At 46.6% G+C, this 23,056-nt stretch overlaps 2 protein-coding genes across 2 annotated transcripts; both read left to right on the top strand.

Annotated features, from left to right (window-relative positions):
• Nucleotides 1–205: 205 nt before the first annotated feature.
• Nucleotides 206–12,389, top strand: nhlrc2 (NHL repeat containing 2). Its single transcript, XM_057041616.1, has 12 exons — nucleotides 206–391; nucleotides 1,863–2,015; nucleotides 4,110–4,159; nucleotides 4,398–4,803; nucleotides 5,448–5,569; nucleotides 5,658–5,787; nucleotides 6,629–6,722; nucleotides 6,884–7,115; nucleotides 7,911–8,033; nucleotides 8,174–8,383; nucleotides 8,753–8,957; nucleotides 11,448–12,389. Exons 1-12 carry the CDS (start codon nucleotides 229–231, stop codon nucleotides 11,708–11,710), a joined length of 2,151 nt encoding a protein of 716 aa, XP_056897596.1. The 5' UTR covers nucleotides 206–228; the 3' UTR covers nucleotides 11,711–12,389.
• A 4,537-nt stretch (nucleotides 12,390–16,926) lies between these two features.
• On the top strand, nucleotides 16,927–19,175 carry adrb1 (adrenoceptor beta 1). The gene is made up of 2 exons (XM_057047435.1): nucleotides 16,927–18,660; nucleotides 18,759–19,175. Exon 1 carries the CDS (start codon nucleotides 17,065–17,067, stop codon nucleotides 18,430–18,432), a length of 1,368 nt encoding a protein of 455 aa, XP_056903415.1. The 5' UTR covers nucleotides 16,927–17,064; the 3' UTR covers nucleotides 18,433–18,660; nucleotides 18,759–19,175.
• Nucleotides 19,176–23,056: the final 3,881 nt, after the last annotated feature.

Consider the following 23,056-nt stretch of genomic DNA (forward strand, 5'->3'; position numbering starts at 1 on the left):
ACCTACACACGAGCACTTTCCACACAATTTGCCAAACTGAATTAAGTCGCTGTTATAAAAACTGATCGGAGAATATGTGTGTGTAGTTGTGATTAAAAATGTTTAATTCATCCAATTGTTCAGGGAAAACAGAGTTAGTAATATTTCTCAAGATAATATTTCCGTCGTGTCGAATCATCTGGAATGAACACAGTCGTGGTTTTACCTAAACAGTTCGCTGACAGAAACATGGCGTCTCAGTGCAGCCTCTCCACCTTATTTCCTCTACAAAGTCAGCTGGATTGCGCACTAGATGAAGCCAAGACCCAGCAAGAGAAAGAGGACCTCGTCTACCAGCATTTGAAAACGCTGGACCAAAGAGACGACCTGAAGATACCCGATTTCCAGCCAGGTTAACTCTGTTTACAGCCCTCTTAGCGGTCTCCGCAGCACTTTGACAGTTCGGCTTGAGTTTGCTAACAGTCAATTCCTTGACACGACTGGACTTGTTTTTGACTTTAGCAGCTCCATTCTTTACCAGCGTTCGTATTCAGAACCCTTTAATCGTCACGTTGTAATTCATTAGCTCCGTTTTTGCAGAATCTGATCATCTGGAGTAGAAATCCAGCGTTATTTCTATCTTAGTGTTGTCGAATACACTTAAAAGTTTCTATCAATCTTCAAACAATCTATCAAAATCTAAGGTATCCTAAACTTACAATGTATGTAATTGAATTTGATCGATTTTACCAACAATACATTTTAAGATAGAGAAATACACTACTCTTCTGTGATTAAGTAAAGCACAATTCATTATGATGGGGTTTTAACTGCTTTAACTTTCAGTAAAGAGCTTCGAGACAATCTAGAATTGTAAGAGATGATATATAAATAAAGATGAACGTGAATAAACGATGAATTCAAGAATAAAATCTTTGACCACAGTAACTAATCCTGTGTTGGTATGGAACCTGTTTCCATACACCTATTCGGGTGTAGAACATCAATTATCAGCAGAAGAGTTTCATTTATAGGCTATTAAATGGTTGTAATAACACAGCTTTAAGCTTGCATGGATATTCTTTTAAATGTACAGCAAATTTATGATGTCAGGTACTCACTGAGTCCAGCCAAAGTAAAGTAAATGGAAAAAAACCAGAACAGAAATATCTGATTTTGGGTGTATAGTTTTTCTCTTTGGCGTGCTTCTTAAGATCAATACTGAGAATTGTTGTAGTCATTATTCAGCTTTTAAGTAGGCAATGTGCTACATTTGTAAGGGGACATGCATTAACATTTTCTTCTTCAATTTCTACATTTTTATATGTTACAGGTGCTGTTTTTGAACATTTTTTTTTATAGGAATTCATCAAAAATTGAGCTTTCTGCTCTCAGCAGTGCCATGTATACAGCCAGTACCAGTCTGCTCAGTTAGCCATGTGCATATGCTGTGTTAACGAGAGACAGATCATTCTTTTATGTGTCAGAAAACAAGACTTTCCTAAATATTCCTTTTCCTGATGTCATAAAGCTGAGGTTTAGATCAGTACCGTGGATTGTCTCCATCTCTTATGCTGAGGACCAAATGTGGGAATTGCAAAACAAAGAATATTTCTTAATTTTTTTCCCTGCTATATCCTGAATTGAAAGTATATCTGCAGAGCATGTGATATTAGTGACAGGAAGGAAAAAATGTTTCCCTTATTTGAAGCTTTGAACACTTTAATATCACTATTTTGAATCATTCGCCCTCTTTCATAATATCATAAAAGCCGCATCAGTCCTGTGGCAGATTTGGCAGCTGTAAACCAGTAGCCTGCAGTGTGACTAAATATAATTAATAAGATAACAGTATCATGTTCCAACTTTGATTCTTGCTCCAGGCTTGGAATGGATTAACACAGAGGGCCCCCTGTCTCTCAACAAAGAGCTTGCTGGTAAAGTGGTGCTGCTGGATTTCTTCACTTATTGCTGCATCAATTGCCTGCACATTCTGCCCGACCTGCACCAGCTAGAGAAGAAGTACTCTGCTGAAGGTATGGCCTTTTTAGCATGCTTATTATACCAGAGACAAATATAAGGAGTGAGTTCAAATGGAGCTTTTTCTGCTGACACCTAATTTGGAAGAGCTTGTTCACCATTGTTAACATGGCAGGAACAACACGCCAGTGAATAAATGACTTATTCATTGAGACCAAGTTCTGCAGTTGACTCTGGTGTAGCTTTGAAAAGCCGTCAAGGTGAAAACTGCCATGTCATTCTCAACCAAGACCACACTGATTGTCTCTGAATTGACTTTTTTTTTTTTTCAAACGTATCCAGTGAGATTAAGTGAGCAACAACCAAAGGTTCCTGGAGAAGATTTGGGGATTAAGTTGAGGGTGGAGAAAGTCAATGCAACACACCCGAACCACCCTGTTGGGACATGGATTTGAATCAGGAACGTTCGAGTCACAAGCTTGCGTCTCTTCCCTCTGGGCCAGCGCTCCAAAACCAACCAATTTGGACATCAAACTCTTCAAGCTTCCCACCATTTAAAGAAAAGTCCTGATATTTGCATTTACATTATGTTACTTGCATTCCAACAATTCATTTTTCTTGCTGCCGACTGTGCATTTCTCTTAAGTTGCGATGCCTAACAAAATAAAAGCAGCATCAGTGTACCAGAGTCAATTTTAAGGCCCTCTTCCATTACACAGCAGCTCCACTGACCCACACGGGGGGCAGTCTCCAGGCAAGACAAAGCAATTCCATAAATACATCTCTGATTCTGTTGCATCACAGTGACATGTTTAAGGTCACTGGGGCACAGAAGCTGCAGCACACCAGGGCTACTTTGTTTCCAAGCGCACGTGGGTCCTTATCTGAGCTGTGAATAGCTAACTAAATATATTTCCAGTGAGCGCTGTCGCTGAGCGCGGTGGCCATAATTGAAACCTTCTGCTGTTCGCTGTATGGAGCTTTTTATGGCGACGCTGCATTAAGCGCTGTCACAACCCACTGGCTCCGCCTTCCCGCTGGCCCTAGAAGAGATCATGAAAGGAAGCCGCATCTTGAAATTTCCGAGGGAGAACGTGCACGGTCACCACCATTTCACTTATCAGCCTAGTGCTTATCTTTGGCACCGCTGTGGGTACATTCTGTTTACTGCTCTGGTCAGTGAGGTGTGGGCGCCACCCAGCCCAGCTGCTCCCTCAGTCCACCCGCCCATCGCCATGGCAATCTGTGCCGGCGCTGTATTGCCTGGCAAACGACGTGGGTGATGAAATCCACTGCAGATAGTGAATCTGGCGGTTTGAAATGGAAGCGATAGCATTTGTGACACAAATAGGAGCTCCTTTCAGTGTGGCTACTCTATTACCGCTGATGGTCGGACGTTATTACAGTGTTAATGACAACGAGCCAACGCATGTGATCATTTTAACAAACTGCTACCCTGGTGTTGCAGCTGCAGCTGTAAAGCTGCATCTGTTTTCAACATCGTTTTACTCTACATTTTGAAACTTCAACACTGTTGAAGTCTGTCTCTGTAAAGCCTTTAGGTTGTAATGAACCAAGTTGATTTAGATTGAAGAGACTAATTAAAAAAACCAAACCGAGGCATTAATTATTTGAGAGCTGAGACACAGGAAGTAAACAAATTGAGATATCAGCTGTGTGAGGCTACTTGTGTAGCGTTTCTACAGAAGAGTTTGTTCAAAGGAATATAACAAACACATGTTTTCAGCAGTTTACAGGCAATTTGGTTGCATAACATTGTAGCATCTGTTCCTCATGTCCAAAGCTGTAAATCAATCTAATTGTTTTATTGTCTTGTATTGTTCTCGGAGGTCCGAGGAACTAAATCACTTGCATGACGCTGGTTAAAACATTCTGATGACCATTGGATGGCTGATCGAGGCCTTTTTTTGACAGTGATAGATTTTTTTTTTTGCCCTATACATCTTAACTAGTGACTTTTTTGTGCGCGCAGGAGCAAAAAATAGAAAAAAAAAACTTTTCGCCCGTGTCAGTCAGTGTCTCTCAGAGCCTCGATTATGTTAAACAGCGAAGGGCAGAAAAATGGGCTCAGTTAGTCGATCAAATACTCCTATTGTGTGTTTTTTCTTATGTCTTTGTGTCTCCCTCAGATGGCTTGGTTGTTGTTGGAGTGCACTCAGCTAAATTCCCTAATGAAAAGGTAAGAGTTTTCCCTGCTCTTGGTTAATTTGGATTTTTTTAAGGGATCTCTAATAAAAAAACATTCCAGCAAGAATTTCTGTCAGCGAAGCTAAAAGCCTTGGTCTGGTCATTTTCCCAAGTTATATATTGAAATGTTTTAATCGGTTTGACATATAACATAACATTTAACATTATATTTAAAAAGCAGGCGGCTTAAATTCCTAATTTTGTGTCTATTTGCTGCCAATTTCTCAAAGGTCCTGGACAACATCCGCAGCGCTGTGCTCCGCTACGACATCTGCCATCCAGTGGTTAATGACAGCGAGGCGTGTCTTTGGCATGAGCTGGAGGTGTCCTGCTGGCCTACGCTCGTCTTCCTGGGCCCTCGCGGCAACCTGCTCTTCTCCCTGGTGGGCGAAGGCCACCGAGACAAACAGATGCTTTTCTCTGCCGCCGCCCTCCGTTACTACAAGGAGCGAGGCCTGCTGAAGACGCACACAGTGCCGATCAGGCTGTTTCGAGACTCCCTCCCCCCCAGCATCCTGTCATTTCCAGGGAAAATAGCCATAGATGACGGGAATAAGCGACTAGCCATAGCAGACACCGGCCATCACCGCGTTCTAATGGTGTCCACAACCGGGCAGCTGTTACAAGTCATAGGAGGTAAAACATAGGAAACACATGGAGGCTGCGGAAAAGCTGTGTTTAGGAACAATATTAAACTCAACTGATATTTTTAGAGTGCTTGTTTGCCTTTTCAAGTCCTCAAAGGAACCTGTTACAGGCCTTGACCAACACGAAGGTTAATCTTAGCAGGGGGCATGCTGGGAACTGTCACTGAGCCAACTCTGGCAACACAAGGGGGCAAAAATATTTTTCTTCTTTGACCTGCCCTTATTTATCAGTCCATTCCCCCTAGATAAATAAAATGTCTCTGTTCTCACAGTATTAGCAATTAGATTTTTATGAGAAGTTTAAACAGGCGATCAAATCTTTAAAAATAGTCGGCCATTAAGCTGTGCCCACACCGCATATCCTCTATTAACTGAATTTGGGGACAAGCTTGTTACATGGAGTCCCAGCACATTAGACCATATCACATGTTTAAATAATGACTGAAACAGAAACTGCTTTTTTCATGATAAATTCTTGAGCAGCAGAGTTAAAGATAAGAAAAAATTGTTTTGAAATCTGGAAGTGCTTTAAGTTGACCGTTTTAATTTTAAAACCAAAGTCTTGAGAGCATCTGTGCTGGGTGAATAGATATCATGTCTGAAGGATAATCTGACTATTCACTTTTGTCTCAGGGCCTGAAAGCGGGAGGAAAGATGGTGACTTATCAGAAGCTTCTTTTAACTCGCCTCAGGGTGTGGCCATCAAAGGGGACACTGTGTACGTGGCCGACACGGAAAACCACCTGATCCGAAAGGTCCCGCTGATCACCGCCTCTTTTTGTTCAGCCGTATCTCCCATGATGCCTATCTGCATGCCTAAATGCTTCTGTTTGTGTCTATCAGATTGACCTGTCAGCGGGAAAAGTCAGTACGCTCGCTGGAACGGGCGAACAAGGCACGGACAAAGATGGCGGAGCACCAGGTCCTGAGCAGCCAATCAGTTCTCCTTGGGATGTGACTCTTGGTACTGCAGGTGGGTGTTCCAATTCCCTTCCTACCATTGTGCTTTGACCCTCCCCCCACTCCTATATATTTTGTTCCTTTCTGTACTCTCCGACACGATCGATAAACCCAAGAGGGAGGTCGCCCCGGCTGCCTATCCTCCCGCTCCTCCCCCTCCTCCCTGCGAATAGACTTTGTGGGGTCTGGCCATTTTTCAGGTCACAGCTCGGCTAATGGAGGCAGGTTCGAGGCAGGACGGCAGGAATTGAATGTAGTTCCTGAGGCCTGGATTCTGTGGTGACCAGGCAGGTTAGAGGGACTGTCAACATGTTGAGAGTGCAAGATCAAAGAGGGATCAAGCCATTTAATCTGCCTGAGCGAATCCGGTTACTATGCAGAGGGCTGCCTCTGTCAGCGCACATCCAGTCAGCCGATGAATATTGATGCTTTGTTGTCCATATGCACGATCAACCGAAGTTCAAACGGTTTGAACTGTGATGTACGACAGTAACACCGAGGCTGTTGGTCACCTGCCGGGGATGTTAATGGCTTTGGCAGTCCTCCAGTTGGCGATCACGACAGGCCTGAACATTTAAAAAAAAACAAAAAAAACCCAGATGCTACTCCTGTCCATGTCACCAACACGGCATTGTCTCTGCAGAGCGCCTTGGAGGTGGCGTCTGTCACACCCCAGCTGCTGCCGCTGCCCTCAGGGCTGCTGTTTTTTAACGACAATAAGAACACAGTTTTATCCACATCAACAAGTAACCATAATTATGGTACATCACAATAAAGCATGACTGAAATATCTCATATCTCTGCCACCATTAATTCATTTGTGTGCGTGCGTGCGTGTGTGTGTGTGTGTGTAGGTGGAGATGAAGGTAACGTGCTGTGGATAGCAATGGCAGGAACCCACCAGATCTGGGCTCTGTTCCTTGAAGATGGGAAGCTGCCCAAAGGAAGGTGAGAGACTGGTGCATGACCTCTACGGCCAACCGGCAGAGGGGGCCCCTCTTCACACCTGTGATTTAGCGTTGACACATTCCTAGTAATAATATTATTGAGTCAAGACATAAAGATAAGAAGTGGAGCCAGCTTTGTGTATAATTGTGTTGTTTGAACAGTGAGTCGAAGGCCGGCACGTGCTTGCGCTGGGCGGGAAGTGGCAACGAGGAAAACCGTAACAATTCCTACCCCCACAAAGCTAGCTTCGCACAGCCCTCGGGCCTGGCTTCGGCCCCGGAGGAGCCCTGGAGCTGCCTGTATGTTGCCGATAGCGAAAGCAGCACCGTCCGCACCCTGGCGCTGAAGGACGGAGCCGTCAAGTCTCTGGTCGGCGGAGAAAGAGACCCAATGGTGAGTCAACGGTAGAATAGAGGAAGGGCATCGCCAGTTTAAAGCAGTTTACTCAGCAACAGCACCTCATTCCTTCAATGTCACGAAGACCTCGTTCCTCTCGGGTCAGAAGAATAAATGGTATTAAAAGTCTGAACGCTGAAGTATGCGTCAAAGTTAGGAAGATAAAATGTGGTTTTATTTGGCCAAATTATGAACTCATCTTTCACGTATCTGCACGTCAATCTGAAACAGATTTTCCTCCCCCGCTGAGACAAAGACTGTCGGCTCGAGTCTCTGCACAATAACAGATTTCATAAAAGATCATCCTCTGGGACTGTCGAGTAAAACCTAATTATCTTAAAAACCCCAAAAAGTTAAATACTTGAACAAAATGTCTTACCAGCAGATAATATTCTTGTTAACTCCTTTAAAACTTCTCGAGAACTTCTTGAGAATGACTCATCTATTAATAAATGGATGTAGTTCAAAGACATTTATTCCCATTTTCTCTTATTTTATGAATTATTCAGAAACCTTGATGGTAAAGAAGTCAGCATCGTATTCATATTCTCATTTCAAGTGTTTTTCAAATGGAAACTAATCATATAATAGTTTCAGCCAGGACTTTCTGATGATGATCTTTCATCTGGACGGCTGCATAGCCTCCATTCTTCCTTTTGCTTTTTGCTATAAATGAACAGTCAAACAGCCGTTCACGAGGCTGTTTCAGATGCTCTCCTCTCTGATCCGTTTGGGGGAGGCAGTTTGGGTCCTCCTGTTGTCATTTAATCCTTTGTGAACATTGTGAACCAGAACCTTTTTGCTTTTGGGGATGTGGACGGAAAAGGGGTCGACGCCAAACTGCAGCATCCTTTAGGCGTGGCCTGGGCTCCTCAACAAAGCCGGCTTTATGTGGCCGATTCGTACAACCACAAGGTAATTTTCCCTGTCACAAGACTGTAAATCGTTTTGTTCGTTCTTATTGACGCACAAGGACGGTACCTTGGTACTTTTTTTTAACCCAACTGCTGAAGGGATCCTTTTGAAAATTCTGTTTGTTTTCATGTGCCGCCAAGATCAAGGTGGTGGATCCAAAGGCGAAGCAGTGCAGCACATTAGCGGGGACGGGTGAGGCCGGCGACGCTTTCGGCCCTGCTTTCCACCAGTCTCTCTTTAACGAACCCGCTGGGATCTGCGTCGGCAGCGGCGGGAAGCTGCTTTATGTGGCCGACACCAACAACCACCGGGTCAAGGTGCTGGACCTGGACTCCAGAACCGTCAGTCCGGTGAGAAAACAACCTCCCGACCCGGATATTGCATCAGAGGCAAACGGCTTTTAATTTAAATAATCATTGTTAAAGAAAACTAATAACTGTTCTTCCTGAATGCTGTAACAACAAAGGTTACTTTAATGTTGTCCACTTCAACAAAATATGAACAAAAAAAGCAAAATTAGAACCAAGTTTGAGCTCAGATTCAAGAAACCTGACACACTTTCAGTGTAATTCAGCCTTTGACTCCACTAAAAGGAAACACGTCACCAATGACCACTTAGATGACCTGCCAACAGTATTTTGCTCATCTTAATGAGTTATTTTGAACTCAGCAGGTTCTCAGCTTCATTCTTTTGTCCGTCTCTCCCCTCTCTTCTCCAGTTCCCCATCTCTGTGGACTGCACAGACTCGGCGCCTTCGGGTCCTGCTAAAGCCCCTGCGCTGCCTAAATCTGCCACCAGGATAGAAATGCCACCAGTGGAAGTGTCTGCAGGCCAGACCCTGGTCATGTTGCTCAGCCTGACGCTCCCGCATGGAACCAAACTAACGGCAGAGGCCCCCAGCTTCTGGGCTCTCACGGCTGAGGGTGAGATTTAGTCAAGCTTTACTGAGAAGTGAAATATGACACTTATCTAATAAAACTTCTAAAACTACATTACCTACATGAGGAACAAAGCTGCACAATTATCCATCATCCTGGTGTTCAAAATGCCGCCCTGTCACGTAATCGGTGAGCTTGAAAGAGGGCCGTAAGAACCTGCTGAATGATGCGTACCGCCACCTAGTGTCGAGGAGGAGTACGCCATTAATTCGATTTTCTCCATGTAAACTGGGACAAGGACCGAACTGCAACGATGCGCTAAAGTCGAAGTTTGAGCATAGCTTGATTGAGCTGTTCACGTCAATGTACGGACTGTTTCTTCCGTTGCTGAGGAGACGGGAGCAGCCAACGGCTGCACATTACCTGTTAATGGTGCCTCCGACTGTAGCAAACGTGAATAAATCACAATGTCTTTGTGTCAAAGATATGAGGTAAACATGGCTGCCATAAACAGGAAGCACGGCTTATCTAAGATCATTCCACCAAGTTAGTCAAAGCAACAGTGTTTTATTGTTGCAAGAGTGTGTAAAAAGCTGAACCCACCAAGTTTTCAGCTTATGTAAGAACACACAGTCACTCCTTTGCACTTTTGCTCTTGAGATTTCGGTTTTATAAAAGCTAACAGGGCACAAACACAAGTGCTTTGTGCACCAATTTTAGCCACAACCCCGTGGTGACTGCTTCAAGATGTGGGCAGAGCCGGCGATCAGCGGCTCGGCTGCGCCTGGTTCCCACTTGTTACAGCGTGATTGGATCATTCCTGCATTAGGGAACCGTCAACCCGTGAAAAGCACAGCTGCGTTTGACAAAGACGGAACAAATACCTGTTGAAATTGGGGTTATTTGGCGGGTTTTAAATGACAGGCTGGCCAAACAAACAGAAAAAGCCCACTTTTCTGCCCCTCGGACATGAAAATGAAATCAATGCTGGAATTTCAGTAGGTTTTAAAGGAGGCTTGACTCATATTTTAAGTATTTTTCCTTCCTTTCACAGTTGTTTTGCATGCAAACCACTGTAGCTCTCTATATTTATACTGGCTCTATTGTGAATGTGACCCACTGATCCTCTCCTACGAGATTTTTATTTTGGTCTCTGTGCTCATGAGCCTGTCAAAGGGTGAATGGTCCTCAACATTCACTCTCCAGCACAACCAGCTTATTCTCTCTGTGCCCTCCGACATCTTGCTAAATGCTGCTAAATGCTTTTCAGAAAGTTTGGTTACCGTAACTCCTCTCAAATTGCTTCTCCTGCTTGTGTGAAACAAATGTAACACTTGGGGAGGATCCGGGGTCTCCTGGCATTAACATCGTGAAGGTTTGGAAGAAAAGTGTGGCTGTATGTCCAGGGTGATGCAGCGTGGAGTCGGAGATATCAGCGGGCTATTTTTAAAGCCTTGCGATAAGGCAACATGCCTCGGTTCACATAATTAGCCAACAGCCTATGTTACGTGATCCTGCGCTGTCCTGTTGTACTCCGTCTAGACTTGTGCTGATCAGATCAGAGCCCTGGCAGGAATTTTAATGGCTGGAGTGAGAAGTGCACGGCAGAGCGAAATAGTCCTTTTTTTTTCAAAATATATTTTAGCCTCCCTGGGACCTCGTGTTAGGAATAAGCTTCATTAATCACCGCTGGTGTGAATTTGACCATGTCCCCTGCATATTATGTTCTCACAGTGGTGTTCTTTCATTTGTGTCATTCATCTTTCAACAATGGTGTCATTACGTCTGTATTGGTCCCTGAAAATATCTTCTGTGCTTCAGCACGTTGACGTCCTCGCGCCACCATTTCACGCGTTAGGATTTTCCTGGTATTGGCCAACATTGCTGAGGAAACACAGCAGAGAGTCCAGCCCACATGTTCAGTAACCAGCTGGTCACGTTGTTAGCTGCACGGCTCTCAACGGTAGTCTGGCACCGTTTTTATTTTATTTATCAGATTGGCCCGTTTGTCTCTGCGCACTAATTTCATTGGTCATTTGCACACTCACTCACTCTGTCATGTGGTTTTTCGGACTATTCTGTCAGAACCGTACCCTGAATGTCATGCTAACAGTGTAGCTGATGGGCAGCAGAACATGGAGGAAGTGGACTGGTGAACCAAGAAGAAACCACTGATGATGGGTTCTAATGCAAAAAAAGTCAGCAGTTTTCAAGCTCTTAAAGCTTGGAATACCATCTCAGCCCTTGGCACGTTTTAGTCTGTACATCACGTTTTGGTCCAGTTCTGGGGTAAAAATATGTCTCTTAATAATTTATCCATTATTTTCTAAATAATCTGAGGATTCTATGGAAGAAACAACCAAGATTTAACATTATCATATAAATGGATGCAAGTGCTCAAAGCACAATGATTAGAATCACTGGTGGAAAAGAGAAATTTAAGTTTTACGGGAATTTAAACTTGTAGGAGATGCTAACATTTACCCATCGGCCGGGCTGTGCTTCATCCCATTGATCGCTGTTGTTTTCTGCCAGGCTGCGAGTGGCTGCTCGACAGTCCAACGGTCACCGGCAACGTCGTGGACCTGTCGAAACCCCTCACCATCTCAACGAGGCTTCCAGTCCCTATAAAGGACTCCACTGACGTTCCAGGCCTCACTCTGAGCGTCTGGCTTTACTACTGCAAGGAGACAGACCATACCTGTATGATGAAAGCAGCCTCCTTCAAGCAGCCTCTTCGGATTAGTGCCAAACCTGGAGAGGACGTGGTCACCGTGGCGATGGCTCATGCCTTCTAGACCCCTCGGGAAAAAAGCTCAGTGTTAAAAAGAGGAAATGATGGGATTCTCTCATTTGTTACCACACCAGCTTGAGCCTGGTCCTGGAAAACCTTCACAGTTTCTGCAACGCTGCAACCAAAATGCCCGTCTGACTGTCCCCCGCGTGCTCATATGAGGGGGCGTGGTGACTGTCACACAACGGGAGACGTCCAGCAGATTTGATTAAAAAAGAAAAATTAGTCAATGGAAAAAAATTAGCGTTGTGCTTGAAACCATTTCCTGTGTAGCGTCGTTGGACCTTTTTCATTCACTCCCAGGAGGATCTGCAAAGTTTCTGTGCGGTTGGGAGATCCGAACTTCCGCTCCCACAGACAAGCGTCGGCTCTCTCGTGATCCATTTTCTCACAGGGAAACCTAAAATCCTGACGTTTCTTTTAAAACTGAGAGCAGCTGCCTTGATTCCTCCCCTCCAACAAATGACGGCGTTATGACTAAACACTGTGCGAAACAGCTCGAGCTGCTCTCAGAAAGATCTTGATTTCTATGATTGTGGATGTTTCTGCGTGTGCAAAGCAGCACTAAATAGATCTTTAGACTTGATCTTTGCGCTAACTCATGCGAGAGAATAAACATGTATTTTTACACTTGACTGAATAACATAACGGTAAAGAAAATAAAGTTTACACCGATCACAACACACCAGCTTTGTTCTTTCTCCAACTTTACTCTTTGAAAGCTTCTCTCATAAGTTTATAATTATTTAGGATGAATGCAGCTGCTTTGACTCAGTCCGGATTGAATATAGCTCTGGTTGAAGGCAACATAATGGATAATGTGCCTGTAATAAAGCTAAAGAATCTCCCTGTCATGCACGTAGATGGACACGGTTCCCCGTTGTTTACGCTGATATTCAAAACATTCAAAGAGATTAGATCGAGTTGCCGGACATTGTTTGGTCACAGTGCCGTGATTCACTGGGCTCATGTGCCCGGACTGTAATTTATGACTGTACGGACGGCGTAACACTGATACTTTATCAAGAGCAGTAACGTCGACTGGAGACAGAAATCTCCTCCATGTTGTTGCAAATATCCTGCTAACGTGTCACACCTCCCCCAGATGAACTGGAATCCTGCTGGAACCCAAGTTGCTCGTGTTTGTCAGCTCCCGTTTGTTGCTTTGTCAGTATTTCTGTCACTTTTGTCCCTCTGTCCTGGTCCATGTCAGCTCTTTAGAGCGTTTCAGACCGCAGAAAACGGTCAAGATGTTGTTGTACCTCCCATTATCCTCTTCTTTACAGCGAAAAGAAAGACATTTAGGGTGTTTTTGTGTTGAACAAAGGCAGACGCAATGTCATTATCAAGTCTCCGCCCGTGTGATGACAGCTAGACAGCTGTTGAAAATGGATGGCGCGGTTTGATGCAGATTCAGATCCTGCTAAAGACAAAACAAAACAGTGTTTTCACCTCTTTCACACAGAGGCAATAAAATATGTCTTTAAAAGCTCTCAGCACGACAGGAACCATGACCCAGTCACGCTGCAGAGGCCACAGATGTGACGGGTGTAATTGGGACCCAAAAGCAGCACTCTGGAAAGCCGGGACCCTTGGTAAGGACCTTTATTAGTACACGGCCAAACAGGAACTCAGGCAGACAAGGAAACAGTCTGTTCTTCAGGCTCAGGGCCCACACAAAGTCTATCAGGCTCGGGGAGTGGGTTGAGCTGAGCCAGAATGCGGAACAGTGGGGGAGGACGTGAACCCTCGGAACCGTACAGGTCCGTGTAGAGCAGGCAGGAGTGACAGGGAGGGGCGCACGAGAGAGTAGGCCGACGATGCAGCAGAGCAGACTGGGATGAGCAGCAGCGAAGTCGGGACCAGGTGAGCGGACAGGAACCAGAAACGCTGAGGCAGACGTCGTGGTCAGTGGTGAGTTTACCGGGAGACAGGCGGTGCAGGCAGGTCAGAGGCAAACAGGTTCGGCAACAGGAGGTCAGGCAGATAAGAATAATGATGGATGAGGAGATTCTTGCATGGAAACGCTGAAGAACAACCTGGCAAGGACTGAGCGTGCAGGGGGCTGGGTGGGAATGAGCTGCAGCTGTGCTGCAGGTGAGTGGAGCTGAGCTGACGGGGCGGGAGTGGCTGGCAGGTAGAGCGGAGCAGAGGCAGGGAGAGTGGAAAATTACTGGGGCAGAGGGACAGGAGGGACCTGGGGGAATGGGGCTGTGACAACAGACCTTATTCTGCTGTTTTAGGAAGCATCTTCCCTCCATGTTACTGAACAACAGGTGTTTCTCAGTGTTTTTAAAATCACAGCGCCTGTGCACATCTGCGACCGTGTATCGTGGTGCGTTCAAGTACTAAAGCAGCATAATTAATAGTGTGTCTGTTTTACCGTGAAACTTTGACCATCATCACTTTTCTTGTTACTGCGCCACATGTGTAAATAATTGATGCAGCTCTAGTGAATTAAGCTGCAGTTTCTGTGTCGAAGCAGACACTTAATATTATCACACATATTTTAAAATATGAGTTTCCGTTGCTGCCAGAAAGACAGCGGCTGGCCGCGGCGTGATGATCAGCGTTTCTCTGGTCACGGGGATCAATAACAACAGGCCAGATGTTGTTATTACTTTCCAGAAATGTGCCACATCTGTTGCTTCAGTCTGCTTTTCTTTTCCAGTTGCCCTCTTGAGCTTTCTGTCCCTGCTACTGGCAGTAAAGGTGGAGAGGGGGGCATCTTGATGGAGCTTTGGGGGGTTCCATGAAGTCTAGCAACGGCTGTATCTCCATGAACAAAAATAGATCAGGAAATATTCGCCCTGACATCCGAAATGGCCAAATTATGCAATCTATTGTTTGAAGTGGTGTCGCATGTTCTTCCAGTGTGTGTGTGTCTGTTTTTTCTTGTACTTACGAGCACCAAAATACTCCTTCTACTAGCAGAGTGGGGAATTTTGGCTGGTCATCTTCAAATGACTGGAAGGTTAAGACACTCATGCTTGGGTATTTAGTTGTGATGCTGTGCTTGGATGTTGGACAGGGTCAACCTGAGTGATGATCCAGGAGCCACGTGAGGAGGCAGCGCGCACCACGGCACAAAAACACGGCCATAATATTTATTTCCGCTGTGATTAGAATACGTTACAGTGCTGAAGGTTTGGCCTCTGCTGCGGGCTGAACCAACTGCCAGGACGTCACCATCTACAGCCAGCTCTTTCTTTTGTGATACAAGCAGTTAATCTCTCTATAAAATTAGCAGCTCCCTCGAGTAAACCCTCCTGACTCTGACGGTCTGATGCGATAAGCACGGAAAGGTTGTTTGGAAGCTTCCTGGAGGGGGTCACTTCCATTATCATATGATCCTGACTCTGCTTAACAGACACTAGACACTGTTAGAAACAGTTGTACCAAGCGACAAAAGAGTTCCAAATTTGAGGATGAAAGCAGGTCTTTTTCTCCATTTTAATTATCAATTGTCTTCGGTCTTCACTCTGCCTCTGTGGGCTCCATTAAGATCGTATCTATGTGAGAGATAACCGTGCAGTTGTCGGTGCAAAGACAGATGAAAAGTAGGGAAATGATGTTCTTTTGCCAGGTAGAGTTGCTCAAAATGGGCCCCTGGATGCACCAATTCCCTGGAACCCTTGAGGCAGCGACCTTTGACCCCGTGACGCTGTTGACACAAGCCGGGTCGAGCTCCACGGCGGAGCTCTGCCTGCTCCCTCCTGGCTCCCTTTCAGCAGATGAGGGAGACCACCTTGATTCAGCTTCTTTTTGTGAAGCTGGGGGAAGTGTTTGCCCAACAGTGGGAGCTGAATGACTGGAGAAGAGCTGCTATAAATGTAAGTGAGCGACCAGAACGAGGTTGAGAACCACAACAAAAGCTCAGTCATTGAACTCCAGATGTGATCCATGCTAACAGTATTTCCACTCAGCCGCTCGCTCTCCGGGGAGCTTGGTGCTTCGCTACATTCCTCACACGTGACTGTTACCGCTGCTCATCTAAGTCATCCGGACGTGACCGTTAGCACTTTATTAGAGCTGGAACCTCTCACTTCTGATTATTCCCTGCTGGTGGAAGTCTGAGCATTATTCCAGCCTCTGCCACAGAGCAGAAGTGGAGGAATTTATTTCCAGCCTTGAAGATGACATTTTAAAAATTCAGGAGTCGCAGCCCGCCCTGCTTTTGCCCGAGGCGACCCCAGGGACGGCACACCGATGCACGCGCGGGTTAAAGGCCAGCTTTTTGGATTTAGTTGGTCTTATTAAACAGTCCCTGGGAGGCCCATAAATTCCATTTTCAAGCGTAAAGAATAAATTGCGCTGATTTTGTAATACCTGTTTGGTTAGTAATGTCTTAATTCCATATTCTTTTCAGGTTCTTGTTTTTGTTTTCTTTCTCCCAACATTGTGATAAACGGCTTCAATAAATGCTAATTCAGTTCATTCATTCCCAATTTCTGCATCATCACATGAACGGAAATTTGTTGGTTGTAAAAGAGGCTTTTTTAAAACAAGTTGTTTTTTTCAGTAGCTCTTTAGAAAGCGGTGTAATGTGAAACAGTAGAATGTTTAACACTGGAGCACAAAGGTAGCGGCTTATTGAAGAGCTGCATTCTTCAGTTGAGTGCAGATGAGTCCTGTTTTTCAGGGTCAGCCAATGTCACGCCCTCTGGAGCTGGGTCAGCAGCTTCACCACAACACACAAATACAGTAAAACAAGACAACAGCCAGCGTCCCCGAGGCAGCCGCCATGTCTGGATTACCAGTGTAACACAAGCAGTGTTTCTTTTTGGGAAGGGGGGATTAGAATCATTGAAAAAAATCAATCAAATAAATCAAAGTGCATGGGGGGAGGGCGCACTAAAATAAAATTTGTATTCTTCCAATCCAAATGAACTTGATTTATGTGTATTTTCGTGAGTTGGAAATGACCTGTGATAAGGCTCCCTGAAACCCTCTGAATGGGCGATTAGGCTCAATCAAATCCTTCTGAGTTATCTTATGTAACAGCTGAGACCGAGGGCCGCTCTCATGGCCGTGGAATGTCTTCTTCCTGATAAAAAAAAACCATAAAATGCTCCAATAGATTTTGTTTGCGTTGGCGAGGGATGAAAACAGAGAAATCCCTGCGGCTTGCAGCGCCACTGCTTTCATTTATTCTTAGAATTTGGCAACGATTCGACAGGTCGCGGTCAACCGGGGGTCTGAGAGCACTGTTCCCCCCAGAGGAGACGTGCTGCTGCCTAATTTTTTAGAATCAGGGTAATTGTCGGATTCAGGTGTTTTGGGTTTTTTGTGTTCTGCCTCTTCTCCTCACTTCATGTGAGGATGATGAGCAGCGTTGATTGGCCGCTGTGAGTGGTGATGTCACCGCCCGCTTTGGTGTCCTGGCCGACCGCGCAGCTCGGGCAGGCTGAAGGCGAGAGCGCATCTCCTGCTGGAGCTGGCGCACGGCGCACCTCGAGCTGGAGCCTGCGCGACAGTCTGCCCAAGGCTGCCCTGCATTGCCTGGATGAACTCGACCTGGCCACGCACACAGCGCAGCAGCCCGTCATGGGGGACGGCGACCCGTCATCGCCGGTCAACTCGCAGAACAGCTCCGCGTCGGACGCACCGGACTCCGCCGCGTCCGAACACTGGCTGGCGTGCATGAGCCTGGTGATGGGCTTGGTCGTGCTGTTCATCGTCTTCGGGAATATCCTGGTTATCGTGGCCATCGCCAAAACGCAGAGGCTCCAGACGCTCACCAATGTGTTCATCGTGTCGCTGGCGAGCGCAGACCTCATCATGGGACTGCTGGTGGTGCCGTTTGGCGCCGCGCTGGAGGTGCGCGGGTCGTGGCAGTACGGCTCTTTTTTCTGTGAGTTCTGGATCTCCGTGGATGTCCTGTGCGTCACCGCCAGCATCGAGACTCTGTGCGTAATCGCCATCGACAGATATGTGGCTATCACATCGCCGTTCCGCTACCAAAGCTTGTTAACTAAAGCTCGGGCCAAGGCGATGGTGTGCGCGGTCTGGGCCATCTCGGGGCTGGTCTCCTTCCTCCCAATCCTCATGCACTGGTCCCGGGACTGTGTGCACACCGCCTGCTACGAGGACCCGAAATGCTGTGACTTTATCACCAACAAGGCGTATGCCATCTCCTCATCCATCATATCTTTTTACATTCCTCTGGTGGTCATGATTTTTGTGTACGCGCGCGTGTACAGAGAGGCCAAATTGCAGCTGAGGAAGATCGACAAGTGCGAGGGCAGGTTTCACAACACCTTAACGGGCCTGACGTCCAAGTGCAAAAAGAGGCCCTCTAAAATCCTGGCTCTCAGGGAGCAGAAGGCGCTGAAAACTCTGGGCATCATCATGGGGACCTTCACCCTGTGCTGGCTGCCGTTCTTCATCGTCAACGTGGTGCGGGTGTTCAGCGCAGCGACGGTGGACAAGGACCTCTTCGTGTTCCTAAACTGGCTGGGTTACGTCAACTCAGCGTTCAACCCCATCATTTACTGCCGCAGCCCGGACTTTCGGAAGGCCTTCAAGAGGCTGCTGTGCTGCCCGAGACAGGCGGACCGAAGGCTGCACATCAGCTCCTGCGACCTGTCCCGCTGCTCCGGGGGATTCGTGTCCCCGCTGGAGAACGGGACACTGGGGATGTGGTCCGACTGCGCCGCCCTGGACAACAGCGACAGCAGCCTGGTTGGGACCGCAAAGCGCTCTCACTCAGAGTCCACGATGTGACGGGGAACTTTTAAAGTGGATTACAATGGTTCCGCGCGGTGCCCGAGGAGAAGGGCGCAGTTTTTGATCAAAGCCCCCCCCGTTTTCTTTCATCGCCGGAACAATAAAAGAGGCCGTCTTAAGCAGACGTGCAGCGGGGAGTGCAATGACAGACAGTTCGGTGATGGCGAGATGACCCCGTTGCCAAACTGACCCGCATTTATGCGGATATGAAAAAAATCATAACGGGTGCGTGCGTCCGAGCGGAAATCAGGGAGTTGTCAAAGAGAACACGCAAATTACAACCACCGGGCCCATCTTTTAATGATATTTATTATTTTTTTCAGTGAATCATCTGCTCACAAGGATGGAAGGTGGGGGTGAATCATCTCCAAGTTTATGACTGCCTGAACCTAAGGTGACCGCTCAGGCGCGCCGACGGATGATGAAAAGAGGCATTTAGCACTGACTGTACTATAATCTTGATGTGTTCACCATATGTTTTACCTCACAGCCGTCGAAAAGTGCAATTTCTACGACAGGCATTTGTTTATATTAAACATTTACGTATTTATGTATTTATTCCGCGCCATCTCCTGGAACCGAATCCATGCGCGCCGTTCGGAGCCCACGCAGGAAATATAGGACGTCCAATCTTCCGAAGTTTGGAGCCGCTGTTGTGAGCTTCCTCAGCTTGAGCTTTACATGCTGTTTGTAAGGTGGTGCTCTGACTCATGTGGTAATAAAGAAAAGTTCCTTTAAAAGTGCTGGTAGCCTGTTTTAATGCGATGAGGCAGATCTGAAAAGTGGATTTCACGCACCCTGACGCACAGCGGAAGAATACTTCCGTGTGCTCTGTCCCAATGAAAGCGCTCTATTTGGTTTGGACTACACTACAGTGCAGTTAACAGTCGCAATTTGTTTGCTTCAAAATGTCAAAGTATTGTTTCTGTGTTTTCATATGACGCAGAGGCTACTCGTGTTTTTATGAAGAGGCCCCCTCTTGTGATTTTTAACAATAAGCCAGACAGAGTTACAAAATGGACACACACCGAATATTCATTGCTTTCCAAAGAGAGGATGAGGAAGCTCAACACAGGAGGAACAGAAGGTCACCCGGGGTCAGGGGCAGCCCCGCACAGCTGAGAGAGCTCAGTATTGGAGAAAATACAAGCACGATCAGTTTTGCCATCCTTGGTTTTCCTCTGGCTTATTCCACCTCCTGTCTGGGTCACGACCTGGTGACCTCGTGTTTCTCGGGGGAGACCAATGAAATTGCAAAGACAACCCGAGTCTTCAACCAGAGGATGTATTAGGCCTGATTTACTGTCAAAACTCCTCTTTTCTCTAATAGTCTGACACTATTAAGAGGTTCACAACAAGGAAAATGCCAGTAAAAATGATCACGAGCCTTCAGAATTTTAAAATGTTAAAAACATTGGTACAAATCTGGAGAGCTTTTAGTTTCCCCTCAGTGCATCCACATCCATCTGTTTGGTTTCCTGTTTGGTTGTGTTTGCAGCATACGCCTTCTATGTCTAATGAAAATGCTTTTTTCTTAATTTACTGGTAGTGGGAGGGGTGTTAGTGTGTGTGTGTGTGTGTGTGTGTGTGTGTGTGTGGTGTGTGTGTGTGTGTGTGTGTGTGTGTGTGTGTGTGTGTCCTTGCAAATTGCACGCCGCTGAATGAATCGTAGGGTTGAATTCATGAGCAAAGATTAGATCACAAGGGCAGAGAAATAAGACCAAGAGGGGAGCAGCAATGGAGAAACGTAAGCCCGCTCGGCTTTCTCCAATTAGGACTTTGAAACATTGAGGGAGAGGGAGATTTGGAGAATATAAACTGCACGCTGAACACAGTCGAGGGTTTTCAAAACCTGGACCTTTTCACACATCGGTTATTCCCCAGCAGATTGCTGCCGGCCGGAGCGTGAAAACTTTTTCATGAAAATGTTTTATCACACAGCTGGTGTTCTGAAGAGGCTCTCAGATGACAGATTTCCCCTTCTCCCCTCTTTCTGGGGAGTATTAATTAGCCCCTAAGATGGACGTCTTTGAAATTCATTAGCTCAATGTGTTCGGCTAATGATGCTCTCCCCAAAGCGCTGAGCTGCACATTTCTTTTATAGCAGGAAGAACATTTTTGAAAAGGAGCTGCGTTCAAGAGAGACAACCAACGTCGTGAGTGCCGGTGCTGCTGACGGGCTGCTGCCAGAGGTGGGCTTCATGGTTCAATGCTGCTTGATGGGCAGGAAGTTTGCTTATTTTATGCAGATTTGGGCGCAGGAGAAGCTAATCAGACTCTCACTTGTCAAGCATTACCGGCACGTAAGGCCTTCCTCTCCCAGTCAGAGCTGAGGAAGCGATGTGAGCGGGATGTCTGCAGGGCAAAGACATCACAAGTCCGCTCGGGCTGCAGAGTTTGCCCGACTCTGCACCTGTTCCTATGGTCGTGTCACCGAGACCTATTGATTCAGACCAGATGCCACTGGAGGTGTCTCATTATACCCCCAGACTGATTAGATGACACATTTAAATCTGTCCGCACCCCAAACTCCACCCGAAACCCTGTTATTGCCCAGGGATCCTCTTCGTTCAGAAGATGATCTTTCATTCATTCATTCATGCGTCAGCCAAATCCTCCTCCTCCTCCTCAGGCCATGAATTAAACCTCCGTCTGCAGCTCAAAGAGCCACCTCCAACACCAGAAATCACTGAATCTCTATCCACAGTTTCTGTTCCAACTGCAACCTACGCACGGCTGCGGTGAACCCTCTGCCATGTTTTTGCTGACAGACGTGTCGCGTTCGGGTAACCCGGGGAGAGGCAGACGAAAACAAGAAACGACCAAAACAACAAAAACAACAGTGACAGAGAATTCATTTTTCATAAGGCGAGACGTCAGCGCCAGCAGGTAATTGCCCCAGATTGCTGGCTGCTGATTGCAACCTTATCAGATGGCAGCTGATGGCCGGGAATGGCGACAATCAGCGGGCTGTTTGCTTCGACGGCAGATGCAATTATGCGCAAAGTCGATGAAGCTCATGCAGACTCAGCGTTTCCTGCACGTCGGCGAAGGCAAAGAAGGGAAACAAAGAGATGGAAGTAAAGTGAACGCCGAGGTGCGTGCGCTCACTTTACGGGCCCAGCTGTCCGGGTTCCCATGTGACCCTGGTGCTCGGCGGCCTCCACCTGCTCCGCCCGGACTGGTCCATGTCTGTCGTTGCTGCAGTTGCGCTAATGCTAAAGAACCAGAATCCTTACGTCTTGTCTCACCGAGGCCGCCGTGATCAAATCAGCTGCTGAAGGTGATCGAGACTTTGGATGGAAGCACTGGATGGCCAGACGTTCCACCTTTTCCTGACTTGATTCTATTCCACTAGAGTCTCAAGCAGGTTGACATGGAATCTGCTTTCTCTCTTTCTTCACACAGCAGTCAGCGCCCCCCCCCCCCCCCCCCCCCCCCCCCCGCTGGAGGGTCCTCTTTTTCCCAAACTCAAATCCGGTCATCCAGTGGAAGACAGAAGTAGATCATGGATTGATTCTTTTGCATCACACAAATGAATACTAGTTACAGAGGAAATGAAGGAGCTCTCCCAACAGGTGGCAGCACAGTCAGCCATCGGCTTTGGTTTAGAAAGTTAAAAAGTTCAGAAAAGTAACCTGACAATTCTCAATGCACATCTGAGATATTTGCTGCTCAGACAGTTTTTATTTATTTATTGTGTAAAAGAGTTCAGTACTGAGCCATTATTGCGCTGAATAATTTCATTTCTTTCAGTCATGATGGAAGTAACTTACAATTAAGTCACTAAAGAATCATCAAACACGTGAAAACAACAGCGCTCGATTCTGAATGAATCTGTGCTGCTCAAAACAAAGGAAACACAAGTTGTTGTGAAGGTGGGACAGTCTGATCCTTGGCTAGTCATTTATATTTATGAATGTTTTATCCCAGAGCCTTTCGCCACCAGTGGTAGCCTTTATTCACACGCCCATACGTGCCATCGCCAGAAGGCTCGAGATCGTGGAGGAGATGGCAGGAAACGGGCCAGCACACCAGGACAGTTGGGCCGTAGGATGGCAACAACCCAACAGCAGGACGGCCATCTGCTCCTGTGTGCGAGGAGGAACAAGAGCACTGGCCAGAGCCGTAGGAAGTGATGTCCAGCAGGTCACTGGTGTGCATGTTCAGGTCCCACAAGGGTGGTGTGAGGGCTATTTCCATTGGCCAGAGTACTCAGATGGGCAGATTTGAAAATGCTGCTCTGTCGTTCCTGCGGGGCTGCTAACAGGTTCATGCTGAGCACATGGTGTTGCCTCCATCACCAACACTTACACCACAGAAAGTCCAGGAGCTGACTGACGTCTCAGTCCAGGTCTGGGAGGAGAGGTCCCAGGAGGCCATCCCTGATCTCAGCAGGAGCCAGTTCAGAGGATGTAGGAAGGGCCTACAGGGAGCTACTGAGCCACATGATCATTACATATATTATTATTATTCAGTAGTTGGATCTGATTTTCCCACTTTAGTTCAAAGGTTTGACCTTTTATTTACCCTCAGGAGTATGCAAAACATTAATTGGTTTTTTAACTTTCACGGAAGTGTTCACTCTCAATAGTTTTTAGGACACGCTGGAGCATAAGAA

The sequence above is a fragment of the Takifugu flavidus genome, chromosome 1, assembly GCF_003711565.1.
Source record: "Takifugu flavidus isolate HTHZ2018 chromosome 1, ASM371156v2, whole genome shotgun sequence".
NCBI lineage: Eukaryota > Metazoa > Chordata > Actinopteri > Tetraodontiformes > Tetraodontidae > Takifugu > Takifugu flavidus.

Excerpts from the sequence above, each read along its gene's own strand:
- nhlrc2 (XM_057041616.1), top strand. The coding sequence starts at position 229 with ATGGCGTCTCAGTGCAGCCTCTCCACCTTATTTCCTCTACAAAGTCAG. Across the intron at positions 392-1,862 it reads GATACCCGATTTCCAGCCAG|GCTTGGAATGGATTAACACA; the intron begins GTTAACTCTGTT and ends TTCTTGCTCCAG. Across the intron at positions 5,570-5,657 it reads AAAACCACCTGATCCGAAAG|ATTGACCTGTCAGCGGGAAA; the intron begins GTCCCGCTGATC and ends TGTGTCTATCAG.
- adrb1 (XM_057047435.1), top strand. The coding sequence starts at position 17,065 with ATGTCACCGCCCGCTTTGGTGTCCTGGCCGACCGCGCAGCTCGGGCAG.